This window comes from Centropristis striata, chromosome 18, assembly GCF_030273125.1.
Source record: "Centropristis striata isolate RG_2023a ecotype Rhode Island chromosome 18, C.striata_1.0, whole genome shotgun sequence".
NCBI lineage: Eukaryota > Metazoa > Chordata > Actinopteri > Perciformes > Serranidae > Centropristis > Centropristis striata.
The window spans coordinates 33,211,629-33,234,566 of record NC_081534.1 but is presented as its reverse complement, the minus strand read 5'-3'; the positions used below and the strand labels follow the sequence as shown (position 1 = coordinate 33,234,566).

The window sequence follows — 22,938 nt, the reverse complement described above, 5'->3', positions numbered from 1 at the left end:
AAATACATGAATAAATAAATAAATAAATATTGTGTACTTACAAAACTACCTAAAATAAAATTAAAACATAAAGGAAATGTCTTTGTAAATTTGGTCTATAGAAGAAGCTGAAGAGTTGAATCGTATCCTATATTTAATTAATTCAATAAAATTCATAATGAAAAAATATTTTTTTTTCTTCATATATATATATATATATATATATATATATAGATATATATAGATATATATATATATTGTGTATTTACAAAACAAATCCAAAATAAAATGAAAAATACAAAGGAAACGTCTTAAATCTTGCCCCATAATGCCTCTATATTTTAATAATAATAAAAAAGATTAATGTAGAAGCTAAAATAAACATTTTAGTGAACTGAAAAAATAATAAAAATTATATATATATATATATATATATATATATATGTATATATATATATATATATATATATATGTTTTTATTTTATATAATTTATATAAATAAATAAATACAAAAAATATATATATTTCATTTTCTTTTTGTATTTAAAAAAAAAAGAAGAAAAAGCAGGAAACAGAGACACGTGCCTGTGAGATGACACTTGATGAGGATCACTGGGACCAGTCAGCCTGTCAGACTGGAGCTGAGATCAACTGGATCATCAGATAGAGACTGTTACTGGTTCCACTGGAGAACTGGTCCATCCTGAGGAAAACCACCAGGGAACACCAGAGTCAGGTGTTGGGGTGGCCAGGGGGGACCCGGGGGTGTTGGTGTGTGTGTGTGTGTGTGTGTGTGTGTGTGTGTGTGTGTGTGTGTGTGTGTGGCTGACAGATGCCCCCAGAAAGCCACTAACAGGATGAGGCCAGCGCTGCGAGGGCCGCGGGGTAAAGACGGATTATGTCTGAGCAGTAGATAAACAGATTATTCCCGAAACGGTGACTACTTTTTTAACCTCGTCACTCTTTGCCACACTTACAGCTCTACGCTGCAGAGAGTGGAGCGCCTGACTTCACATCCTGGAGCTTTCAGCAGCAGCATCAATGATCCGCCGTCTCCAGCTGCACCCATGAGCTCCACCTGAGCTCCCTCCGGTCCTCCCGCCTCCCCTGGATTTACTTTAAACGCTCACATTCTCCTGGATCTCTTCCTCCACGATGCTGCGGGAACTCGGACTTGTGCTGCTGTTCGTCCTCGCTGCACAAGCAGCAAGAATTAAAGGTAAGCCGAGCATTTTGTGTCCGCCGGAAGCCCTTTGAGATCCTCTGAGGGCCTGCAGGCTTCAGGTCCTGCACCACTCAGGAAAAACAGGTTTATTCTTTGGAAAAAGACACAAAAAAAGGCCTCAATAGATAAAATGCAATACTAAGACTATCTGTACTAAACTTGGTTACAATGCAAAGCAAAGCCTATTAGGGTTGCATAAGTCCTTGGCTGAGGGAAGGTGTCGACGCTGTCAGCGAGGACATAAAGACAACGTTTGAATGCACGATAATGCTGAAAGAGGCCCACCGTCTTTGTCTCGTTCTGAACAAAGTGAAATCAGTATTTTTTGCAGAAAACTGCCTTTTTGTTGGTCATTTAGTGTCTTTTTTGGTCATTTATGTAATTTTTTGGTAATTGTATGTCTTTTTTTGTTAATTTTGTGTCTTTTTTGTTAATTTTGGGTATCTTTTGGTAATAAAATGGGTTTTTTGGGTATTTTGCGTCTTTGTTTAGTCATTTTGTGTCTTTATTGGTCATTTCTATGTCTTTTTTTGTCATTTATGTCTTCATTTGGTCAATTTGTGTCTTTATTGGCAATTTTACATGTTTTTTAGTAATTTTTTGTCTTTTTTGCGAGGACACAAAGAGGCCGTTTGAATGCACGATAACGCTCAGTCTTTGTCTTGTTCCGAACAAAGTGAAATCAATATTTTTGCAGAAAACTGTCTGTTTGGGTTAATTTAGTCTTTTTTGTTAATTTTGGTTATCTTTTGGTAATATTATGGGTTATTTTGGTCATTTTGTCTTTATTGGTCATTTAACGTCTTTTTTAGGTCATTTTGTATCGTAAATGGTAATTGGATGTCTTTTTTGGTAGTTTTACGTATTTATTGATCATTTTACCTCTTCATTTGGTCAATTTGTGTCTTTTTTGGTCATTTTACGTCTTTTTTGTGAGGACAAAAAGAGACCGTTTTAATGCACGTTAACGCTCGGTCTTTGTCTTATCTTTTCCAACAAAGTGAAATCAGTATTTATGCAGAAATCGTGTAACCAATGCAGATGAAAACTGTCTTTTTGTTGATCATTTGTTGTCTTTTTTGCGAGGACACTAGGAGACCGTTTGAATGCACGTTAACGCTCAGTCTTTGTCTCGTTCCCAATAAAGTGAAATAAGTATTTTTCCAGAAATTGTGCAAACAATGCTGATGAAAACTGTCTTTTTGTTGGTCATTTAGTGTTTTTTTTGGTAATTTATGTATTTTTTTGATAATTGTAAGTATTTTTTTTATTTTGGGTATCTTTTGGTAATATTATGGGTTTTTTTGGTCATTTTGTGTCTTTATTGGTCATTTTTACATCTTTTATTCTAATTTTACGTCTTTTGTGTTCATTTAGTTTCTTTACTGGTCATTTTAAGTCTTTTTTTTTGGTCATTTTAAGACTTTTTTGGTCATTTTACGTCTTTATTGGTCATTTTACGTCTCTTTTGGTCATTTTGTCTTTTTTTGCAAGGACACAAAGAGGCTGTTTGAATGCACGATGACGCTCAGTCTTTTTTTCGTTCCGAACAAAGTCAAATAAGTATTTTTGCAGAAATCGTGCAAACAATGCAGATCAAAACTGTCTTTTTGTTGGTCATTTAGTGTCTTTTTTAGTCATTTATGTAATTTTTGGTAATTTTGAGTATCTTTTGGTAATATTATGGGATTTTTTTAATCATTTTGTGTCTTTATTGGTAATTTTACGTCTTTCTTTTGTAATTTTACGTCTTTTTTGGTCATTTTGTCTTTGTTTTGCGAGGACACAAAGAGGCCGTTTGAATGCACGATAACTCTCAGTCTTTGTCTCGTTCCAAACAAAGTGAAATAAGTATTTATGCAGAAATCGTGCAAACAATGTAGATGAAAAGTGAGCAGATAATGGCTCCGTTTAGTAGATTTATAGCCGGCGTGGTGACAGCTTGACAAGCTGAATTACAGTACGCTGCAGACTTATTTATGGCAGTGGAAGAAGCTGTAAACAGGACACAAAAAAGAGAGAGATAGTTTCCTTTATTACACAATCTGAATCTGTGACGTTCACCTTCACCTCAAAAACATTCCTCATATTTATTCTGAAAGCATCCATAAGCAGGTTTAAAAAAAAGAAGAGGCATATATAAACGTACAGTACTGTTGTTTTTATGTGAAGCGCCCTTCAAGTACAGTGAGTGCTTTTATTTTTAGTGGCAGTGAGTGGGCACGAGGAGGGAGAGCGAGCCCCGGACCCTGGCAACACACACACATATTTATATATATATATATAAATATATATAATGATAAACTCAGGGACACAAATAACTCCAGGCAGAGACTTTCTGCTGTTTGAATATTATAAAACATGACTTTTAATGTCCTCACTCTGTGTTTAAAGTGTTTTTCATGTTGTAAGATATAAAAAGAGACGTTTATGTTGAGACTTCTGCACATTTATTAGCCTTAAATTAGCCTTAACTAGCCTTTATTAGCCAAAAAAGACACAAAATTACCAAAAAAAAAGTAATTAAAGGGACCTTCCGCACACAACACGGTAAAGTCCCATTCATATAAAACTCTAACTAACCCGAACTTTCATATCAAGGTGGGGGCCACAAAATATTGTCACGAGGGCCACAGTTGGCCCACGGGCCGCAAGTTTGGGACCCATGAGCTGGATGGAATATGTTCACGTGTTGAAATTGTCATTTTTACTTCTTTTTTATCTTCTTTTTAGGACGATTCTTTCAACACAGATCTTAGAAGTAATATGTTTTGTCTGAAGCTTGTGTTACCAGGCGGTTTGTAGCAGATAGAGTCAGTTTTTCTGCTGCCAGGGACAGAAAAAGGAGCCGATCCAGTCCAGCTGTGTTCAGATGTTTCCTAACCCTCCTTATTAAACCCAGCCCTTCTGTCAGACTCTAGTGGACCCTGTGAGTCTGACCGTGTCCCGTGTGTTCCTGTTTCCAGGTGTTGTCCTAACCCTAACCCTAACCCTACGCAGAGTAGTCATCGAGATAACTTTAAATACCTAACCCTACGCAGGGGGAGTCATCAAGATAACTTTAAATACCTAACCCTAACCCTACGCAGGGGGAGTCATCAAGATAACTTTAAATACCTAACCCTAACCCTATGCAGGGGGAGTCATCGAGATAACTTTAAATACCTAACCCTAACCCTATGCAGGGGGAGTCATCGAGATAACTTTAAATACCTAACCCTAACCTTACGCGGGGGGAGTCATCGAGATAACTTTAAATACCTAATCCTAACCCTAACCCTACGCAGGGGGAGTCATCGAGATAACTTTAAATACCTAACCCTAACCCTACGCAGGGGGAGTCATCGAGATAACTTTAAATACCTAACCCTAACCCTACGCAGGGGGAGTCATCGAGATAACTTTAAATACCTAACCCTAACCCTAAGCAGGGGGAGTCATCGAGATAACTTTAAATACCTAACCCTAACCCTACACAGGGGGAGTCATCGAGATAACTTTAAATACCTAACCCTAACCCTAACCCTACGCAGGGGGAGTCATCGAGATAACTTTAAATACCTAACCCTAACCCTAACCCTACACAGGGGGAGTCATCGAGATAACTTTAAATACCTAACCCTAACCCTAACCCTACACAGGGGGAGTCATCGAGATAACTTTAAATACCTAACCCTAACCCTAACCCTACGCAGGGGGAGTCATCGAGATAACTTTAAATACCTAACCCTAACCCTAACCCTACGCAGGGGGAGTCATCGAGATAACTTTAAATACCTAACCCTAACCTTATGCGGGGGGAGTCATCGAGATAACTTTAAATACTTAACCCTAACCCTACGCAGGAGGAGTCATCGGGATAACTTTAAATACTTAACCCTAACCCTATGCAGGGGGAGTCATCAAGATAACTTTAAATACCTAACCCTAACCCTAACCCTACACAGGGGAGTCATCGAGATAACTTTAAATACCTAACCCTAACCCTACGCAGGGGGAGTCATCAAGATAACTTTAAATACCTAACCCTAACCCTACGTAGGGGGAGTCATCGAGATAACTTTAAATACCTAACCCTAACCCCTACGCAGGGGAGTCATCGAGATAACTTTAAATACCTAACCCTAACCCTACGTAGGGGGAGTCATCGAGATAACTTTAAATACCTAACCCTAACCCTACGTAGGGGGAGTCATCGAGATAACTTTAAATACCTAACCCTAACCCCTACGCAGGGGAGTCATCGAGATAACTTTAAATACCTAACCCTAACCCTACGCAGGGGAGTCATCGAGATAACTTTAAATACCTAACCCTAACCCTACGTAGGGGGAGTCATCGAGATAACTTTAAATACCTAACCCTAACCCTACGTAGGGGGAGTCATCGAGATAACTTTAAATACCTAACCCTAACCCCTACGCAGGGGAGTCATCGAGATAACTTTAAATACCTAACCCTAACCTTACGCAGGGGAGTCATCGAGATAACTTTAAATACCTAACCCTAACCCTACGTAGGGGGAGTCATCGAGATAACTTTAAATACCTAACCCTAACCCTACGTAGGGGGAGTCATCGAGATAACTTTAAATACCTAACCCTAACCCTACGCAGGGGAGTCATCGAGATCACTTTAAATACCTAACCCTAACCCTACGCAGGGGAGTCATCGAGATAACTTTAAATACCTAACCCTAACCCTAACCCTGTGAGTCTGACCGTGTCCCATGTGTTTCCTGTTTCCAGGTGTTGTCCATCGTCTGGACTCGGAGGCGGTGGGCTCCATCCGTCTGGTGGACCTGCTGAAGATGTCCTCTCAGTCCTCTCAGCAGACTGAGGGGTCCGGCTTCGAGGTGGACAGACCTCGGTCCAAGAGGTCGGTGTTTCTCCACTCGGGGGTGAAGATCTGTCCCCAGGAGACGCTGGACGAGGTGATCGCCTCCCACCAGGCCTACTACCAGCTCAGAGGTACCACATTAACTACCAGCACATGGTTTACTTTAGGAAATCACAGATCACAACCGGTTCCTGGTCATGAACTTTCTCTCCTTTTGCCTCAGAAGGAGATGGTTTAACCATCTGTTAACCTCACCATGCCTCTGTGGATTGAAACTTTGGTTAGTTTTCGTTTATCGAAAAAAGGAACTTTAAAAACAGGCCTCATCATCAGCATCTGAACTTTCCGATGGTCCTTGAACGGATCATCAGTTACAAATGATTTCCGCTATATGTTTAATATAATATAATATAATATTATAAAATTAATATAATTTAATGTCTTTTTTGGTCTTTTCGCTATGTAATTTTTTTGGTAATTTTACTTTTTTTGTTGTTAATTTTGTGTCTTTTTTGGGTATTTTTTGGAAGTACTATGTGGTGTTTTTTTTTGGTAAATTCATATCTTTTTTGGCAATTTTTCGTCTTTTTTTGGTCATTTTGGGTATTTTTGGGTAATTTTGAGCCTTTTTTTGGTAATTTTATGTCGCTTAGTGTCTTTTTTTGGCCTGTTATGTAATTTTTTCATAATTTTAAGCCTTTTTTCATTTTGAGTCTTTTTGTTTATTTTGGGTATTTTTTGGTAATTTCATGTCCTTTGGTAATGTAACATGCTTTTTGGCAAATTTGGGGTCATTTTGCATCCATTTTGTAAACATGTGTGACACTCGTGGGCGAAAGTGTTTAAATATGAATTCAATTTTATTTAATTTTTTAAAATATGATTTATCAGAGAAAATCTCCCCACATTTTATTCTTTTTTTCCTGATTTCTGTCATTCTAACTGTGTTGTTCTGCACTAAGACTGTTTGAGTTCCATAGAGCTGCAGGACTTATAGATTTATAGATTTTATATATTATTGCAATAAAACACAAGAACACAGAGAGGAGAATGTAAAGCTTGTTGGGGTTCAGAGGGTTAAAAACTGCTCAAAAAACGTGAAGAGACTGTTCTTAAAATTGACTCCAGATAGAGGCAGATATGTATTCATGTAGCTCCTTAAAAGGGTTATTTTAGTATGAAAATGATGATGTTTGAAAGAAGAATAAGAGCGTGGACATAATTGTCATCTGGACAGAGTTAATCCTTCCAGCTGCAGATAGTAAAAGTGCTGAGCAGCGTAAAGTTCTGTTTGAATAATTCAGTTGAGTGTGTCAGGATTAAACCCAGCTGGAGGTTCTGTTGGACTGTTGTTGGTAATAAAGCTTTTAGTGCTGCTGCATTCAAGGACATCCTGGGAATCACAGTGACGAGTTACAGGATGTTTCAACAATCACAGCCTAAAGAAAGAAAGAAAGAAAGAACGAAAGAAAGAAATAGAGTTGAATGTGAGAGGCTGTTTACACAGAGCAGAGAGGAGAGGACAGGAGAGGCTGTTTACACAGAGCAGAGAGGAGAGGACAGGAGAGGCATGACAATACTTCAATATGTGGAGAAAACTTTTAATTGTCAGTTTGTGTCTTTTTTGTGTCTTTTTTTGGTAATTTTGTGTCTATTTTTGTGTCTTTTATGTATTTTTTCTGGTCTTTTTGTGTCGTTTTTGGTAATTTTGTGTCTTTTTGTTGGTATTTTTGTGTCTTTTTTGGTAATTTTGTGTCTATTTTTGTGTATTTTACGTCTTTTTTACGTGTTTTCTTTTAGTCATTTCCTAATTTTGTGTCTTTTTTTTTGTCATTTTGTGTCTTCTTTTGTCATTTTTGTGCCTATTTTTGTGTGTTTTGCGTTTTTTTTCCCGGCCATTTTGTGTCTTTTTTGTGTCTTTTCCATTTTTTTTTTCATTTTGTGTCTTTTTTGTGTGTTTTTTTACGTGTTTTTTTAGTAATTTCCTAATTTTGTGTCTTTTTTGGGTTTTTTTTTACAACATTTGTGACACTTGTGGAAACTTATATATTCTTTTCTATTCCAATTTTTAAATAATTATTTATTAGAGAAATCCAGCTTGCACTATCTCCATTTTTTTCCCTGATTTCTGTCATTCTAACTGTGTTTTTCTGCACAAAGACAGAAACAGCATGTAAACTTTTAGTGTTGCTGCAGTCAAGGACATCCTGAGAATCACAGTGATGAGTTACAGTATGTTTCAACAATCAGAGTCTAAATAAAGAAAGAAAGAAAGAAAGAAAGAAAGAAAGAAAGAAAGTTGAATGTGAGGTGTTGTTGTTGTTGTTGTTGTTGTTGTTGCTGTTCTGAAGGTTTGACAGCTGACTTAAATGTCAGAACGTGTTTGAATGCAGAAGCTGTGACGCTTGTCAAAACATTTATAAGAATTTATGGCAACAACAACTTTATCAGCAGCACATCAGAAGTCTGTGTGTTGTTGTTGTTTTTCATACAGAAATGTTTGGAAACAAACAAGCAGCTGGCTGGAGCTGGAAATCAATTCTGTCAAACATACTAAAGAACTCTCTGAACCCCGAATATGTTTTCTTTAAAAGATCACCACAAATACTCTATTTATCGTAGAGAGAAACTGTAAAAACAGGCATTATCATCAGAGTTTGAACTTTCTGACGGTCCTTGAACTGATCATCAGTTTTTAAAAGTTTCTGTTATAAAAAGTGACCAAAACTTGTGTTGAATGTTGATATTAGTGTCAGAATGTCTTTATTCTCCATGTGTCATTTAAAATAAAGTGTTTACACAGAGCAGAGAGGAGAGGACAGGAGAGGCTGTTTACACAGAGCAGAGAGGAGAGGACAGGAGAGGCTGTTTACGCAGAGCAGAGAGGAGAGGACAGGAGAGGCTGTTTACACAGAGCTGAGAGGAGAGGACAGGAGAGGCTGTTTACACAGAGCAGAGAGGAGAGGACAGGAGAGGCTGTTTACACAGAGCTGAGAGGAGAGGACAGGAGAGGCTGTTTACACAGAGCTGAGAGGAGAGGACAGGAGAGGCTGGAAACATGACAATACTTCAATATCTACAATATGTGGAGAAAACTGTTTATCGTATTTTTGTGTCTTTTTGGCCTATTTTTGTGTCTTTCACTTCTTTTTTGGGTGATTTTGTCTCTTCTTTTGTCATTTTTGTATCTATTTTTGTATCTTTTATGTTTTTTTCCTGGTCATTTTGTGTCTTTTACGTCTTTTTCTGGTAATTTTGTGTCTTTTTTGGTCATCGTGTGTCTATTTTTGTGTCTTTTACATCTTTTTTGGTAATTTTGTGTCTTTTTCTGTATTTTTGTGTCTTTTTTTGTAATTTCGTGTCTTTTACATCTTGTTCTGGTCATTTTGTGTCTTTTTTTTTTATGTTTTTTTTTTGTCATTTCCGAATTATCTCCCGTTTTTCTGATTCTTGTCATTCTAACTGTGTTATTCTGCACAAAGACAGACACAGAGAGGAAAATGTAAAAAAGCTGAAGGTTTTGCATCATGAAGAAGAACTCCAGAGGGTTAAAATGATCTCATTGTGTATGAAACACACATCCTGCTGCAGACAGACAGACAGACAGTCAGACAGACAGGTGCCAGTGGAGGTAAATGATGTGTGACAGCAGCAGGACGACCTCTGACCTCAGCGTGTCGACACTCTGCTGACCCGCTCAGTAAATGATGAGCGAGTCGTGTCTCTTCCAGCTCGGTTCCTGTCAGACTCAGAACGCTGCACGGTTTATTTATTTCACACAGAAACAGAAGCTGGGGGTGATGTTCTTCATGTTCCTTATTGGATTGTTCCGTGTTGTAAATGTCACAGAGTTCTCGTCTGCAGCAGGATTAAACAAACTCTGACAGCCTGATTCTGTTCTGCACATTAGCTTTTTATCTCCGCTGGTATATGCATATTTAAATATCATTTTCTCTTCTTCTCCTCTGTTATCTTGTCTTCTTTTATCTGCCTCTTTCTTTTAATCACTCTGATCTTTTATCCTCCTCTAACATGGACTTTAATGTCAGGAAGAATAAAGCGATACGGATCAATTTATGAAGATATATAGGTCGGGTCCTATGCAGACAGTTATTTAAATTATTAAAAATGGATTTAATGTTGCAGGTATTTCTCTTTGCAGGTTTTTATGACGGGCTGTATAGGCCATAATTCATATCTTTCCTCTCACATTCACAACTTTACCTCCAACGTACAAAATTTTAAACCAAATTCACATTTTTATCTCTCACATACACAAAAATACCTCTCACATTAACATTTTTACCTCTCACATGAATGATTTTACCTCTCATATTAACAATTTTACCTCTCACATTCACAATTTTACCTCAAATTCGCATTTTTACCTCTCACATTTATAACTTTACCTCTCACATTAACAATTTTACCTTTTACATACACTATTTTACCTCTCACATTAACAATTTTACCCCAAATTTGCAATTTTACCTCTCACATTAACGATTTTACCTCTCATATTAACAATTTTACCTCTCACATTCACAATTTTACCTCAAATTCACATTTTTACTTCTCACATTTATAACTTTACCTCTGACATTAACAATTTTACCTCTCACATTAACAATTTTACCCCAAATTTGCAATTTTACCTCTCACATTAACACTTTTACCTCTCACATTAACGATTTTACCTCTCACATTAACAGCATTACCTCTCACATTAACAGCATTACCTCTCACATTAATGATTTTACCTCTCACATTAATGATTTTACCTCTCACATTCACAAAAAAACTCTCACATTCACAATTTTACTCAAAATTTACAATTTTAACCACAAATTACAATTTTACCTCTCACATTCACAATTTTTACCTCACATTCGCAATTTTACCAAACTAACACTGAAGCTTTTATTTTGTAAATTGTGAATGTGAGAGGTATTTTTGTGTATGTGAGAGGTAAACTTGTTAATTTGAGAGGTGAAATTGTAAATTTGGGGTAAAATTGTGAATGTGAGAGGTATTTTTGTGATCTGAATGCACTTATTGTAAGTCGCTTTGGACAAAAGCGTCTGCTAAATGACATGTAATGTAATGTAGTTCGTCTTCAGTATTTCCTGAATCCATAGTGCTTTATTAAAGGTTTTCATTGCAACTATGTTGATTTTCTGTGCGCACACAATATTTTTTGGCACATCTTTTATTAAAACATGCAGAAACCAGTCACTTGTTTTTGCAAAAAAACTCTCCAGAAAGCTGCTAACAGCTTCCAAAGATATCCTGCAAACACACCAACACGTGTTGGATGTGACATAAAGTGCAGAAACACAAATCTGGGAGTGTTTGTGGTTTTTCAGCGTGGAGCAGATTGTTGCTGTGTGTTTAGTTCTGAGTTGTTTGTTTTTGTTTGTTTGTTTGTTTGTTTGTTTGGTCAGTGTGTCAGGAGGCTGTGTGGGAGGCGTTCAGGATCTTCTTGGACAGGATCCCCGGGACGACAGAGTACCAGAGATGGGTTCACACGTGTCAACACGAGGCGCTCTGCATCTCCGACCTCGCCAAGAACTTCAGCAGCTCCGAGGAGCACAGCAGCATGATTCAGAGGGTGAGACACACACACACACACACATCACACACATCACACATCACACACACACATCACACACACATCAATCACCAGGAAACAACACATGCTTTTTATTGATGCGTCTGCAGAAGATTCTCAGTCCTGTGAACTGGAGCTGTGAGTTTATGATGCTCACCTGTGCAGCAACAGAGTTTGTAATGCAACTTAATCCTGTTTGTGTTGCATTTCCTGCAACAAAAAAAAGAACCAGAAGCAGCTGAGGCTCAAAATGGCAGAGAAAAGTAGAAAAGTTTACACAGAGCAGAGAGGAGAGGACAGGACAATACTTAAATATGGACAATATAAACTGTTTATAGTCATTTTGTGTCTTTTTTGTGTGATTTTTGTGTGATTTTGTGGATTTTTATTGTCATATTGTGTCATTTTTTGGTAATTTGTGTCGTTTTTTGTGATTTTGTGGATTTTTCTAATCACATTGTGTCTTTTGTTTGGTAATTTTAAAAATAAATTCCATTTTATGAATATTTATCTTTTAGAGATATTCAACTGCACAAAAGACATATTTGTCTGAGGTAACTTCTGGTGTTTTCATGGACTTTTTCAAAAAAATGTAATCATGAATAAGAGTAATATAAGCCTTATTAATTGTGTCTGGGAACTAAAAAATATAGCTTCAAGCCCACTGAGAATAATTAAAATCTTCTTTACTGTGGTTATGAGTTTTCTTCTCTTTAAGCCAGTTTGTTAAGTGAGAAACTATCATTTGTTCCTTTTTAATAAGGGAACAGGTCAGAGAAATGTTTAAACGGTGAGCCGTGGAGACGTTAGATGTGGAGTTACTGTATTTCAGTTTGTTGAGCGGATCTTGTTGTAAATTCCTCAGCAAACATGCAAACAGCTCCATGCTGAGCTGTTCATCTGTCTGTCTGCAGAGACACAAAACTCTCTTTATTTAGCCTCACAGCACCAGAACACATCTATCTATCTATCTATCTATCTATCTATCTATCTATCTATCTATCTATCTATCTATCTATCTATCTATCTATCTATCTATCTATCTATCTATCTATCTATTTATCCATCATCCATCCATCCATCCATCCATCCATCCATCCATCCATCCATCCATCCACCCATCCCCCATCCATCTATCCAATAGATCCATCTATCCAATAGATCCATCCATCTATCCAATAGATCCATCCATCCATCCATCCATCCAATAGATCCATCCATCCATCCATCCAATAGATCCATCCATCCAATAGATCCATCCATCCATCCATCCAATAGATCCATCCATCCAATAGATCCATCCATCCATCCATCCAATAGATCCATCCATCCATCCATCCATCCAATAGATCCATCCATCCAATAGATCCATCCATCCATCCATCCAATAGATCCATCCATCCATCCATCCATTCATCCATCCATCCATCCATCCATCCATCCATCCATCCATCCATCCATCCAATAGATCCATCCATCCATCTATCCATCCATCCATCCATCCATTCATCCAATAAAACCATCCATCCATCCATCCATCCATCCATCTTTCCAATAAAACCATCCATTATTCTTTATATTTGTCCAAACAAATGTACCTTTAGTTGTATCAGACATTAAAATGAACAAGAAATTGAAGAAAACAAGGATAGTCTAATAATATTTTCCATAACTGTATGTTTTCTTTAATAAATCACCAAAAATACACCGTCAATTGTAGAAAGAAGCTGTAAAAACAGGCATTATTATCAGAATTTGAACTTTCCAACGGCCCTTGAACAGATCATGGATTCTGAAAGTTTCCATTATAAAACATGACCGAAACGAAGCGTAAAATAGTGATATTTCTGTCAGAATCACTTTATTCAGAAGTGGACACAGATGAAAGGCTCGGAGGATGGAGTGGACTCATTGAATATTTTGCTGTCATATGAAACTAGAAGATCAAAGGAATCCATTGGTACCATGTCATGATATCTTGTCAGGAAGATGATGAAGTACTGGCCTGTGACCTCATTTTTTCTGCATGAAAATGGTTTTTATTAGTCTCCATAAGTCTCTTCTTTACAGACATTTCCACTTTAGGATTACAGCATACAAACAACATAGTTTTGCATTAAAATGCGTTATCGTGTCCTCTTGTGAGTGAATCTTTGTGCATCATGGGGTCCCTAAACTTCCTTTTTTCTGTAATTTTGTGTATTTTTTCTGTCTTTTTTTGGTGGTTTTGTGTCTTTTTGATCAATGTGTCCCCATGCCCACTTTACGCGGATTCCATGCATACAAATGTGTTTAAAATGGTGGATTTAAATATTTGTGCATGCCCTAAACAGTCTGTGAGCTGCATAAAGGGGGTCTGACTGTATAGCTGAGACTTGAGTCTTATTAAACAGCCATTTGTTGAGAGTTTCATCACACGGTTGCATGTTGTGAGTCGATGGTTTTCCCTCTGGTGGGAGTGGCTTTTAGAGTATGAAGCTCTATCTCTGTTCTCTCTGCAGCTTCCTTACGTAAAGACTGGTATAAAAAAAACTTGGCAACTGGTAAATAAATCTGTAGCTGTGAAACCAAAGAGTGCCAAAGAGTTTGGAGCAAACATGAGAACTGTCAACAGTTCAGGCTGCGTGTTCTTGGCACCACTTGTGTCTTTTAATACGGTCTAAGCATCATTTAACATGATCTTTTTTTGTCATTTTGTCTTTTTTTTAAAAATCATTTTGTGTCTTTTTTGTCATTTTGTCTCTTTTTCTGGTCATTTTACCCCTTTTTTGGATCATTTTGTGTCCTTTTTTTGTCATTTTGTCTTTTTTTTTTAATCATTTTGTGTCTTTTTTTGATCATTTTGTGTCTTTTTTGTTCTTTACATTTGGATTGTTGGTCATTTTGTGTAATTTTTTGTCATTTTGTCTCTTTTTGTCATTTTGTCTCTTTTTTGGTAATTTTCTTTCCTTTTTACGTCTTTTTCTGATCATTTTGTGTCTTTTTTAATCATTTTTTGTCTTTTTTGTTCTTAACGTTTGGATTTTTGGTCATTTTTTGTCATTTTATCTCTTTTTTTGGTAATTCTATCTCTTTTTCTGAACATTTTGTGCATTTTGTGGCTATTTTGATCATTTTGTGTATTTTTTTGGGTCCTTTTGTGTATTTTTTTGGGTCCTTTTGTGTATTTTTCAGTCATTTTGTGTTGCAAAATGTATTTCTATACCACCACAAGCAATTTGCACATAATCACATGTACGCAGACTGCAGAGAGTCCAGAGAGCAAAGAGAGAAAACAGGAATCAATCAGAGTTCAATCAGCAGCAGAGACACTCAGCACGTTTATCACCAACAACACAATCATCAGGACGATTAGCGCCGCTCACGTGTGTGTGTGTGTGTGTGTGTGTGTGTGTGTGTGTGTGTGTGTTTACAGAGGATGAGCCGAGTGAGAGACAGGAGGCCTCCAGCACGGTGAGACTCACAATCACACATGAAACATTAAACAGAACAACATGAACTTGTTTTATTAAAGCTGAATTTATTGTTATTCTAACCTTCTTCTGTTTGTTGTTCCTGCAGAGGATCAGTGACTCCTGCACCCAAGACACCTGAGAGGACAGGTACACAGCTGATTATGTCTTCATAATGCCACAAATACACTGTAGAAACAGGCTTTATCCTCAGAAAGTTGAACTTTCCAACGGTCTTTGAACTGATCATCGGTTGTGAAAGTTTCCATTACAAAAAGTGAACAAAACTTGTTTTAAATGTTGATATTAGTGTCAGATACTCTTTATTCTCCATGTGTCATTTAAAATAAAGCGTTTACACAGAGCAGAGGGGAGAGGACAGGAGAGGCAGTTTACACAGACTAGAGAGGAGAGGACAGGAGAGGCTGTTTACACAGAGCAGAGAGGAGAGGACAGGAGAGGCTGGAAACATGACAATACTTCAATATGTGGAGAAAACGGTTTTGGTTATTTTACATGTTTTTCAGATAATGTTTCTTTTTTGGTAATTTTATGTCTTTTTGGTCATTTATGTTATTTTTTTGGTACTTTCATGCAGCTAACTTCTTGGCTAAGTATTTAGCTAAGTAGCTTGCTAAGCTAACTACCTAGCTAACGTCTTGGCTAAGTATTAAGCTAAGTAGCTTGCTAAGCTAAATACTTAGCTAACTTCTTGGCTAAGTAGTTAGCTAAGTAATAATACAAAACCTTTTTTTCTTCATAAAGTATGAGAGGCAAAATGTAAATAATGATCTGTTGTTATCAAAAACAAGATATTTAAAGAATACTTGGAATATTCAATCATAAAATAAGTTGATATCAAAAGATAGAGCACAGAAACACACAGCAGCATTAAATAACATGAAGGAATGAATGAGGGTCATTTAGACCATGTTGTGCATTAGAAGGTTAAAGTGTCTCTGTGTCTTCAGGTTTGGAGGTTCAGAGCGACGCTCCGTCAGCAGCTCCATCCGTCTCCACCGTCACCTCCACGGCTCTGCTCAGCCCCGTCAGCGCCTCGCCCAGCCCCCGCCTCCACACCACCCCACCACACCAGGAGGAGAAGGAGGTGGAGGAGGTGGAGGAGGTCCTGAAGGTGGAGGAAACCAAGGTGGTTGAAGAGGTGGAGGAGGTTGGGGACATCAAGGAGGTGGAGGAGGTCCAGGACGTCGAGGTGGTTCCGGAGGTGGAGGAGGTTGCTGAAGTTGAGGACGTTGAGGAGATCAAGGAGGAGGAGGAGGTGGAGGAGGTGGAGGTGGTTGTGGAGGTACAGTGAGCTCTCATATTTACATTCTGGGTATTCAACAGAAACTTGTTTCTTTTGGCTGAATTTTGAACAGATTTAATTAAAATCTTCTCACAAGTTTCTGCTTTCCTTCCTCTAACTTTTATTTTTGCTACTAAACTATTAAAACTTCAAAATAATAAAAAACAACAACTCAAAAACAACTAAAAAATTCACAAGAAAAATTCACTAATGTATGAGAGAAAAACTCATCATTTTAAAACATTCCACAACAGAAACTTGTTTCTTGTGGCTGAATTTTGAACAGATTTCATTAAAATATTCTCACATGTTTCTGTTTTCCTTCCTAACAAATGTATAAGAAAAAACTCACAAATTTACAAGAAAATAATTCACAAAATAATGAGAGAGAAAAATCACAAAATAACGAAGACAAACTTTTTCTTTTGGCTGAATTTTGAACAGATTTAAAGTTTCTGCTTTCTTTCCTCTGACTTTTATTTTGCTAATAAACCATTAAAATAATAAGAGTTATTTTATTTATGCTGATGGATTTCTGACCTGAAGTGAGTTTACAGTTACTCTGGAAAACAACAAACTCATGCAGAAACCTTTAAAAAGTGCAGAAAGTAAAACTAAAGAGTAAAGAGTGATGAGGAGACCTTCTCCTCTCAGGACGGGGTCTGAATCCAGCAGCAGGAGTTCTCCTCCTTTAGAGCTCCTCCTCCTTTAGTCTCCTCCTCCTCTCTGTTAAAGACTCTCAGTTCATCTGAGGTCTAGTAGATAAAAGTAAAGACGTTCCTCTGCAGGTTTCAGGACTGAAACCAGCCGACTTTTCTCTGAAACAACCTGAATAATCGCTGTCAGTCATTTCTAACAGTTCTAACTGGATCCTGAGAGTTGAATGTGAAGCTCAGAAGTTATAATTCACAACCTGACTGACATTTATATCAGTTCTTCACTGTGAGAAGCAGCCAGGACACGTTCAAGGACTCTTTAGTGTCCCGACATAAAGAGTAGAGAGAACATTTAAACATTTACTGCTGTCAACGTCTTTACTTTACATTCTGTCAGAGTTTCTGTCTTTCCTTCATCACGTCAGAGCTTCTCAGTTGATTTTCAGCCACAGAAAGTCACAAGATGGAGAAAATAGACATAAAGATAAAGCCTTAAATTAAAAAAAAGTCAGATTTTAGGCCTTAAAAAGTCTTAAAGTTTCTTCAATATGATTTATATAATAAAACATTATTCTTATAGATTATAAGAAATGTTACTTTTATATCGTTGCATGAACTTTTGAATGTGTTTTTGTGGAGATATAAACTTCTAAAAAGGAAAATTGTACAAATTCACAAGGGAAAAGTAATTAATGAGAAAAAAAACACAAATTTACAAAAAAAAACTATTTTATGAGAAAAAACACAAGAATTCACACAAAAAATCACAAATTCACCCCAAAAAATTTTTCAAAAACATTTTTTTGAGAAGAAACCCAAGTTTCAAAGAAAAAACTCCAAAGAAATCAACAAGAAAAAAACGTACAAATTTACTAAATTAAAATTAAAAACAGAAACTCCTTGATGGAAACCAAACTAGTGAAACGTTTTCAGCCCAGCTGTTGCTGACGGTATAAAGAGCGATACAGTCCGATAAAAAAGAAGATTTTCCCCCAGCAGACTTCTGCTGCTGCTGTTGTGTCACTTCTAAATTTCTTTTGTTAAATCTTAAATTAACCTGTAAATTAACTCAACTGTGTCTAGTTTTTCTTTCCAAATCTTCCTTCAAACTGCCTCCAGACCCTTCAGAAGATGTCGTTTGGTCTGGTTTCTCTTTTCTGACTCGTGTTTGTTCCCTGAAGGACTCGGAGCTCCCGAACCAGGTCCCTGAGAGTCCTGTGGAGCAGATCGTAGAGTTCAGCATCGACCTGGTGGATCCTGGTTACAGAGAGCTGCTGGACGATCCAGACTCTCCTCAGTACATCGACCTGGCCCACCACCTGCAGGACCAGGTGGGACTCCGGCTCTTCTATATTAGATTCTTTATGTTCTCGTCTATATTTTGATATTGATGCTTCAGGGACGTTCACCACTTTAAAAGAACTCTGTTGTTTTGTCTGGGAGTCTGTCTGGTTTCTGCTGCTGTGAACGCTCAAACGAACTCACAAATCCCGAGGAAAAATCACAAATTTACGTAAAAAACAAAACAAAAATTAACACAAAAAATCCCTAAAAAAATTACATTAAAAAAGCTCATAAGTTTTTACGAGAAAAAACAAACAAATTTACATAAAAAAAAAAACAAATTCACAAGAAAAATAACTCGTAAATTTTTGAGTTTTCTTCTAGTGAATTTTTAAGTAAAAAATTAAAAACTTCACAAGAAAAAAAAATGAGAAAAATATCACAAATTTACAAGAAATAAAACAAAAAATTAGCGAGAAAAAAAACAAAACAAATTCATGAGAAAAAAATCACAAATTGTGAGGGAAAAATCACAAATTTTAAACAAAAAACTTACAAATTCACAAGAAAAAACACAAATTTAAGAGAAAATAAACAAAAGATTTCCAAGAAAAAAACCTCACTCATTTTTTAGAAAAAAAACTCACAAAATTATGAGAAAAATTTCACGAATTAACGATAAGAATCAAAAAAATTAACAAGAAAAAAACTTACAAATTTGCAATGAAACAAACTGATGAAAAGTGTCATCTCATTCCCTCACAGATTGTTTCCAACAAATGAAGGACATTTATTTACATGAAGCTCAGAATGAAGAAACCAAACGAGAGGAGACACACAGAGAGAAACACACTTTATACATAGAAGATAAACTGATATCTAACTCAGTATTTCTTCCTCTTTGGTGTAACGTTTCTATGACTTCCTGTCTCTGCTGCTGCTCCTGGCTGTCACTCAGCAGAGAGTAAAGAAGCTTACAGCAGGGGTCAAAGGTCAGGGCCAGAGAAAGGGCCCAGATTACCCACAATCCACTCTTTCTGCAGTGTTTCCCTTTCTAACGAAGCTCCAGAATCATGTTAACGAAGTAATTCAGTTATTAAAAGAGTCTAAAATAAACCGTCAGGATGAAACACGCCACCGCCACCAGCAGCAGCAGCAGGACGCCACAAAGACGGTTACATCATCAGTCTTAACGCCACAGATAGACATCAGCCAGGTTCATTCATGGCTCCACTTCCTGTTAACATGGTTAACCGTAGGGGTCAATGAGAGAGTGTGACTGATGCTCTGTGTTCTCTTGTGACAGATGCAGCACGCGTTTGACAAACTTCCAGGGTTTAAAGCCATCCAGGTGCTGGGGATCAGGTACACCTGCTGCTTTACTGCCTAGAAACTCTTTACTTTACATTCTGACAGAGATTCTGTCTTTACTTCATCAGAAGAAATGTTACTGTTTTGTGGTTGCATAAACTTTTGAATGTGTTATTGTGGAAAATTTACTTTATTTTTTATTTTAGGCTTTTTTGGGTCATATTATATATATTTTTTCATTTTGTGTCTTTTTAAAATTTTACCATATTTTTGGATATTTTCTGATTTAAAAAAAATATTTTTTGTCTTTCTTTTGGTCATTTTGTGTTGTTTTTTGGTATTTTTTGATATTCTTATATTTAAAAAAAATGTTGTGCCTTTTTTGTTAATTTTGTCTTTTTATTTTACTAAATTTGTGACACTTGTGGGTACTTTGAAAAAAAGTGTTTTCATTGTATATATATTCTATTTTATTCACTTAAATTTTATTTTTTTCCCTTATTTCTGTCATTCTAACTGTGTTATTCTGCACATGACTGTTGGAGATTATGTAGATTTTATATATTGCAGAGAATCACAAAGACACAGTTAAATACACGTAAAAAGAGCAAAAAAAACTGCCCTGAAACTGCTTGTTGGGGTTCAGATGGTTAATTGCCAGTTAGTTAAAATAATGCCACTGTTATTTCTTATGAAAAAGAAACAAACAAACACATGTTGGCATGTCATCAAACACTGACTGTAAATGATTTTAACTTTTATCTCTTGGTTTTAATGCAACTAAAGACTCAAACATCAGATCCTCTGACTCCTGATGAAGCTGATTAAAATGTATTTACCTGTTTAATTAGAAAGAAGTCAAACTTTAGAAGTTTGTAGTTTAGTAGCAGATGTTTCTCTCTGTAGAGAAATATATTATTATTTTATATTCCAACCAGTTAAACTGATGTTCTGTGACATCGACTGCTGTGATTCTTCCTCCTGTTGTTCTTCTTCCTCGTTTCATTTCCAGCTCTGACTCTTTTTCTTTTCTTCTCTCTGATGCAAAGTGAGACGCAGGATTCTGACGGGTGAGTCCTCCCTCCTCAGTGTGTGTGTGTGTGTGTGTGTGTGTGTGTGTGTGAGAGAGCTTTTATTTGGATCCAGCCAAAGAAAGTCACAAGATAGAGAAAATAAACATGAAAATAAATGATTTTAGGTCTTTAAAAGTCTTAAAATGTCTTCTATATTATTAGATCATAAGAAATGTTACTTTAATGTAGTTGCATGAACTTTTAAATGTGTTTTTGTGGAAAAATTGACTTCCAAAAAGGAAGAAAACTCAAATTTATAAGAAAAAAAAACTAATTTATGATGAAAAAAAAAAAAAAAAATCACACAAAAGTCACAAATTCATGAGAAAAAAACTCTTAACAATATAAACAAGAAGGAAAAAAAACAAATTCATGAGAAAAAAACCTCACAAATTTCTAAGAAAAAAAATCTAATTCATGAGAAAAAAACCTCACAAATTTCTAAGAAAAAAAATCTAATTCATGAGAAAAAACCCCCACAAATTCACAGAAAAACAAAAAAATTAACGGAAAAAAACTCATACATTTATGAGAAAAAATCCTAAAAATTAACAAGAAAAAAACTCACAAATCACAAATTTACAAGTAAAAAAAAAAAAAAAAATTTAGAAAAAAAGCCACAAATTAACAAAAAAACTCACAAATTTAATTGAAAAAAAAAATCACAAATTTAAAAGTAAAAAAAAAAATCATAATCAAATTCATGAGAAAAATACCCACAAATTCACAGAAAAACAAAAAAATAATGGGACAAAAAAAAAAATAATTTCTCTAAAGAATCTGAAAGAAACAAAAAAAAAACTCTGGAACCAACCACCTCCTCCCTCCTGTTTGTTGTGTGTGTGTGTGTGTGTGTGTCAGAAACTGTCCCAACAGTTCAACACAGAGCCAATAAAAGGACCAATAAGTGCTGAGTGGTAGATTCTAAAGGTTCCCGCCAGCCGTGTGGTTTCTCTGTTATCAGAGCAGCCAGGTGAGCTGCAACAGGAAGACTTGTGGATCCAGTGATTGTGGAGCTGCTCTCCTCGTTAATTAGCCCCGCCCCCCCGCGGTGTCTGGCGCTGTCACGGCCAATAACGCGTGGGCGGCGTCTCAGCGGGAGCTCGTCCTCTAATCTGATGAAGGATTCACACCAACCACTCCTCCAGCTTTACTCTGCCAGCATCCAAACACTCCAACAAAGCTCTTCTCTCATTATTTATTCTCTTCATTTCAATTAAAGAAGAAGAAAGAATATGTCTGTAATGACAACACGTTGGGATCCAGGAAACATTGTGCTTTTAGCCAAAACAATTGTTGTTTCTGCACTTTTTAGTTCTGTTTTTAGTCCAATATTTTCTTTTACTGCAGTGCCAAAGTTAGGAGTTTGTGCCAAAGTCAAGACACAACAACTAGCTGCAATAATCACTATTTTTGCACAGTGAATCAAACAATTATGTTTCATGTAAAAGGAGAAGTTGCATCGACAAACCTGCAGGAAATGAAAGTCTGACTTTGCAGTTCCCTTCAGCATTTCTGCATGTTTTAGCTCATTATTTAGGTTTTAAGGCCTGAAATGTACTTTTGTTTTTGTATCGAATCTGAAATTAATCTCCTCAGACTAGTCGTGCTGCGTTTAAATACCTGTAGGGAAACTTTCCTGATATTTCAGTGGTATATAAACAACAATTAGCTGCAATAATCACTATTTTTGCACAGTGAGTCAAATGACTTCTAGTGACAAACCTGCAGAAAATGATCACCTGACTCTGCAGTTCCCTTCAGCATTTCTGCATGTTTTAGCAAAATTTTTTGGTTTTAAGGCCTGAATTCTACTTTAAGTCCAATATTCACTCTCCTTTTAGCTTCAGTTTGGTCTCCACCAGCCTCTACAGAGAAATATCTGTCTCTTGTAGGGAAACTACTAGACCTTTCTAGTAATTTAAATGGATGTGTGTCACTAAAACACAATAGTAAATGCATGGAGCTCCACGTCATCTAGTTTAGCACGAAAACCATGGTGGAGTTAGCAAGCTAGCTAGCTACAGAACTAACTCGTCACTAAATGAGTAAAATTCAGCAACTACTATGCTGCCTGCTAGTTAGCTAGCCTTCATGCTACACTTGCTAAAATGAGGAGAAGTCAAATTCTGGCTCATTATTTTGTTTTATTTCATTGTACTTTAAGTCCAACACTCAGTCTTGTTTTAGCTCCCGTTTGGT

At 36.6% G+C, this 22,938-nt stretch overlaps 1 protein-coding gene across 1 annotated transcript in view; it reads left to right on the top strand.

Annotated features, from left to right (window-relative positions):
• Positions 1-1,134: 1,134 nt before the first annotated feature.
• The window catches only part of LOC131990749 (titin homolog), a 53,144-nt gene continuing 31,340 nt past the window's right edge, over positions 1,135-22,938 (top strand). The window contains exons 1-8 of the mRNA XM_059355863.1: positions 1,135-1,198; positions 5,953-6,174; positions 11,488-11,654; positions 15,070-15,107; positions 15,216-15,256; positions 16,078-16,214; positions 18,250-18,399; positions 19,659-19,717. Of these exons, the coding sequence (XP_059211846.1) occupies positions 1,135-1,198; positions 5,953-6,174; positions 11,488-11,654; positions 15,070-15,107; positions 15,216-15,256; positions 16,078-16,214; positions 18,250-18,399; positions 19,659-19,717 (878 nt within the window). The remainder of the gene's footprint in view (positions 1,199-5,952; positions 6,175-11,487; positions 11,655-15,069; positions 15,108-15,215; positions 15,257-16,077; positions 16,215-18,249; positions 18,400-19,658; positions 19,718-22,938) is intronic.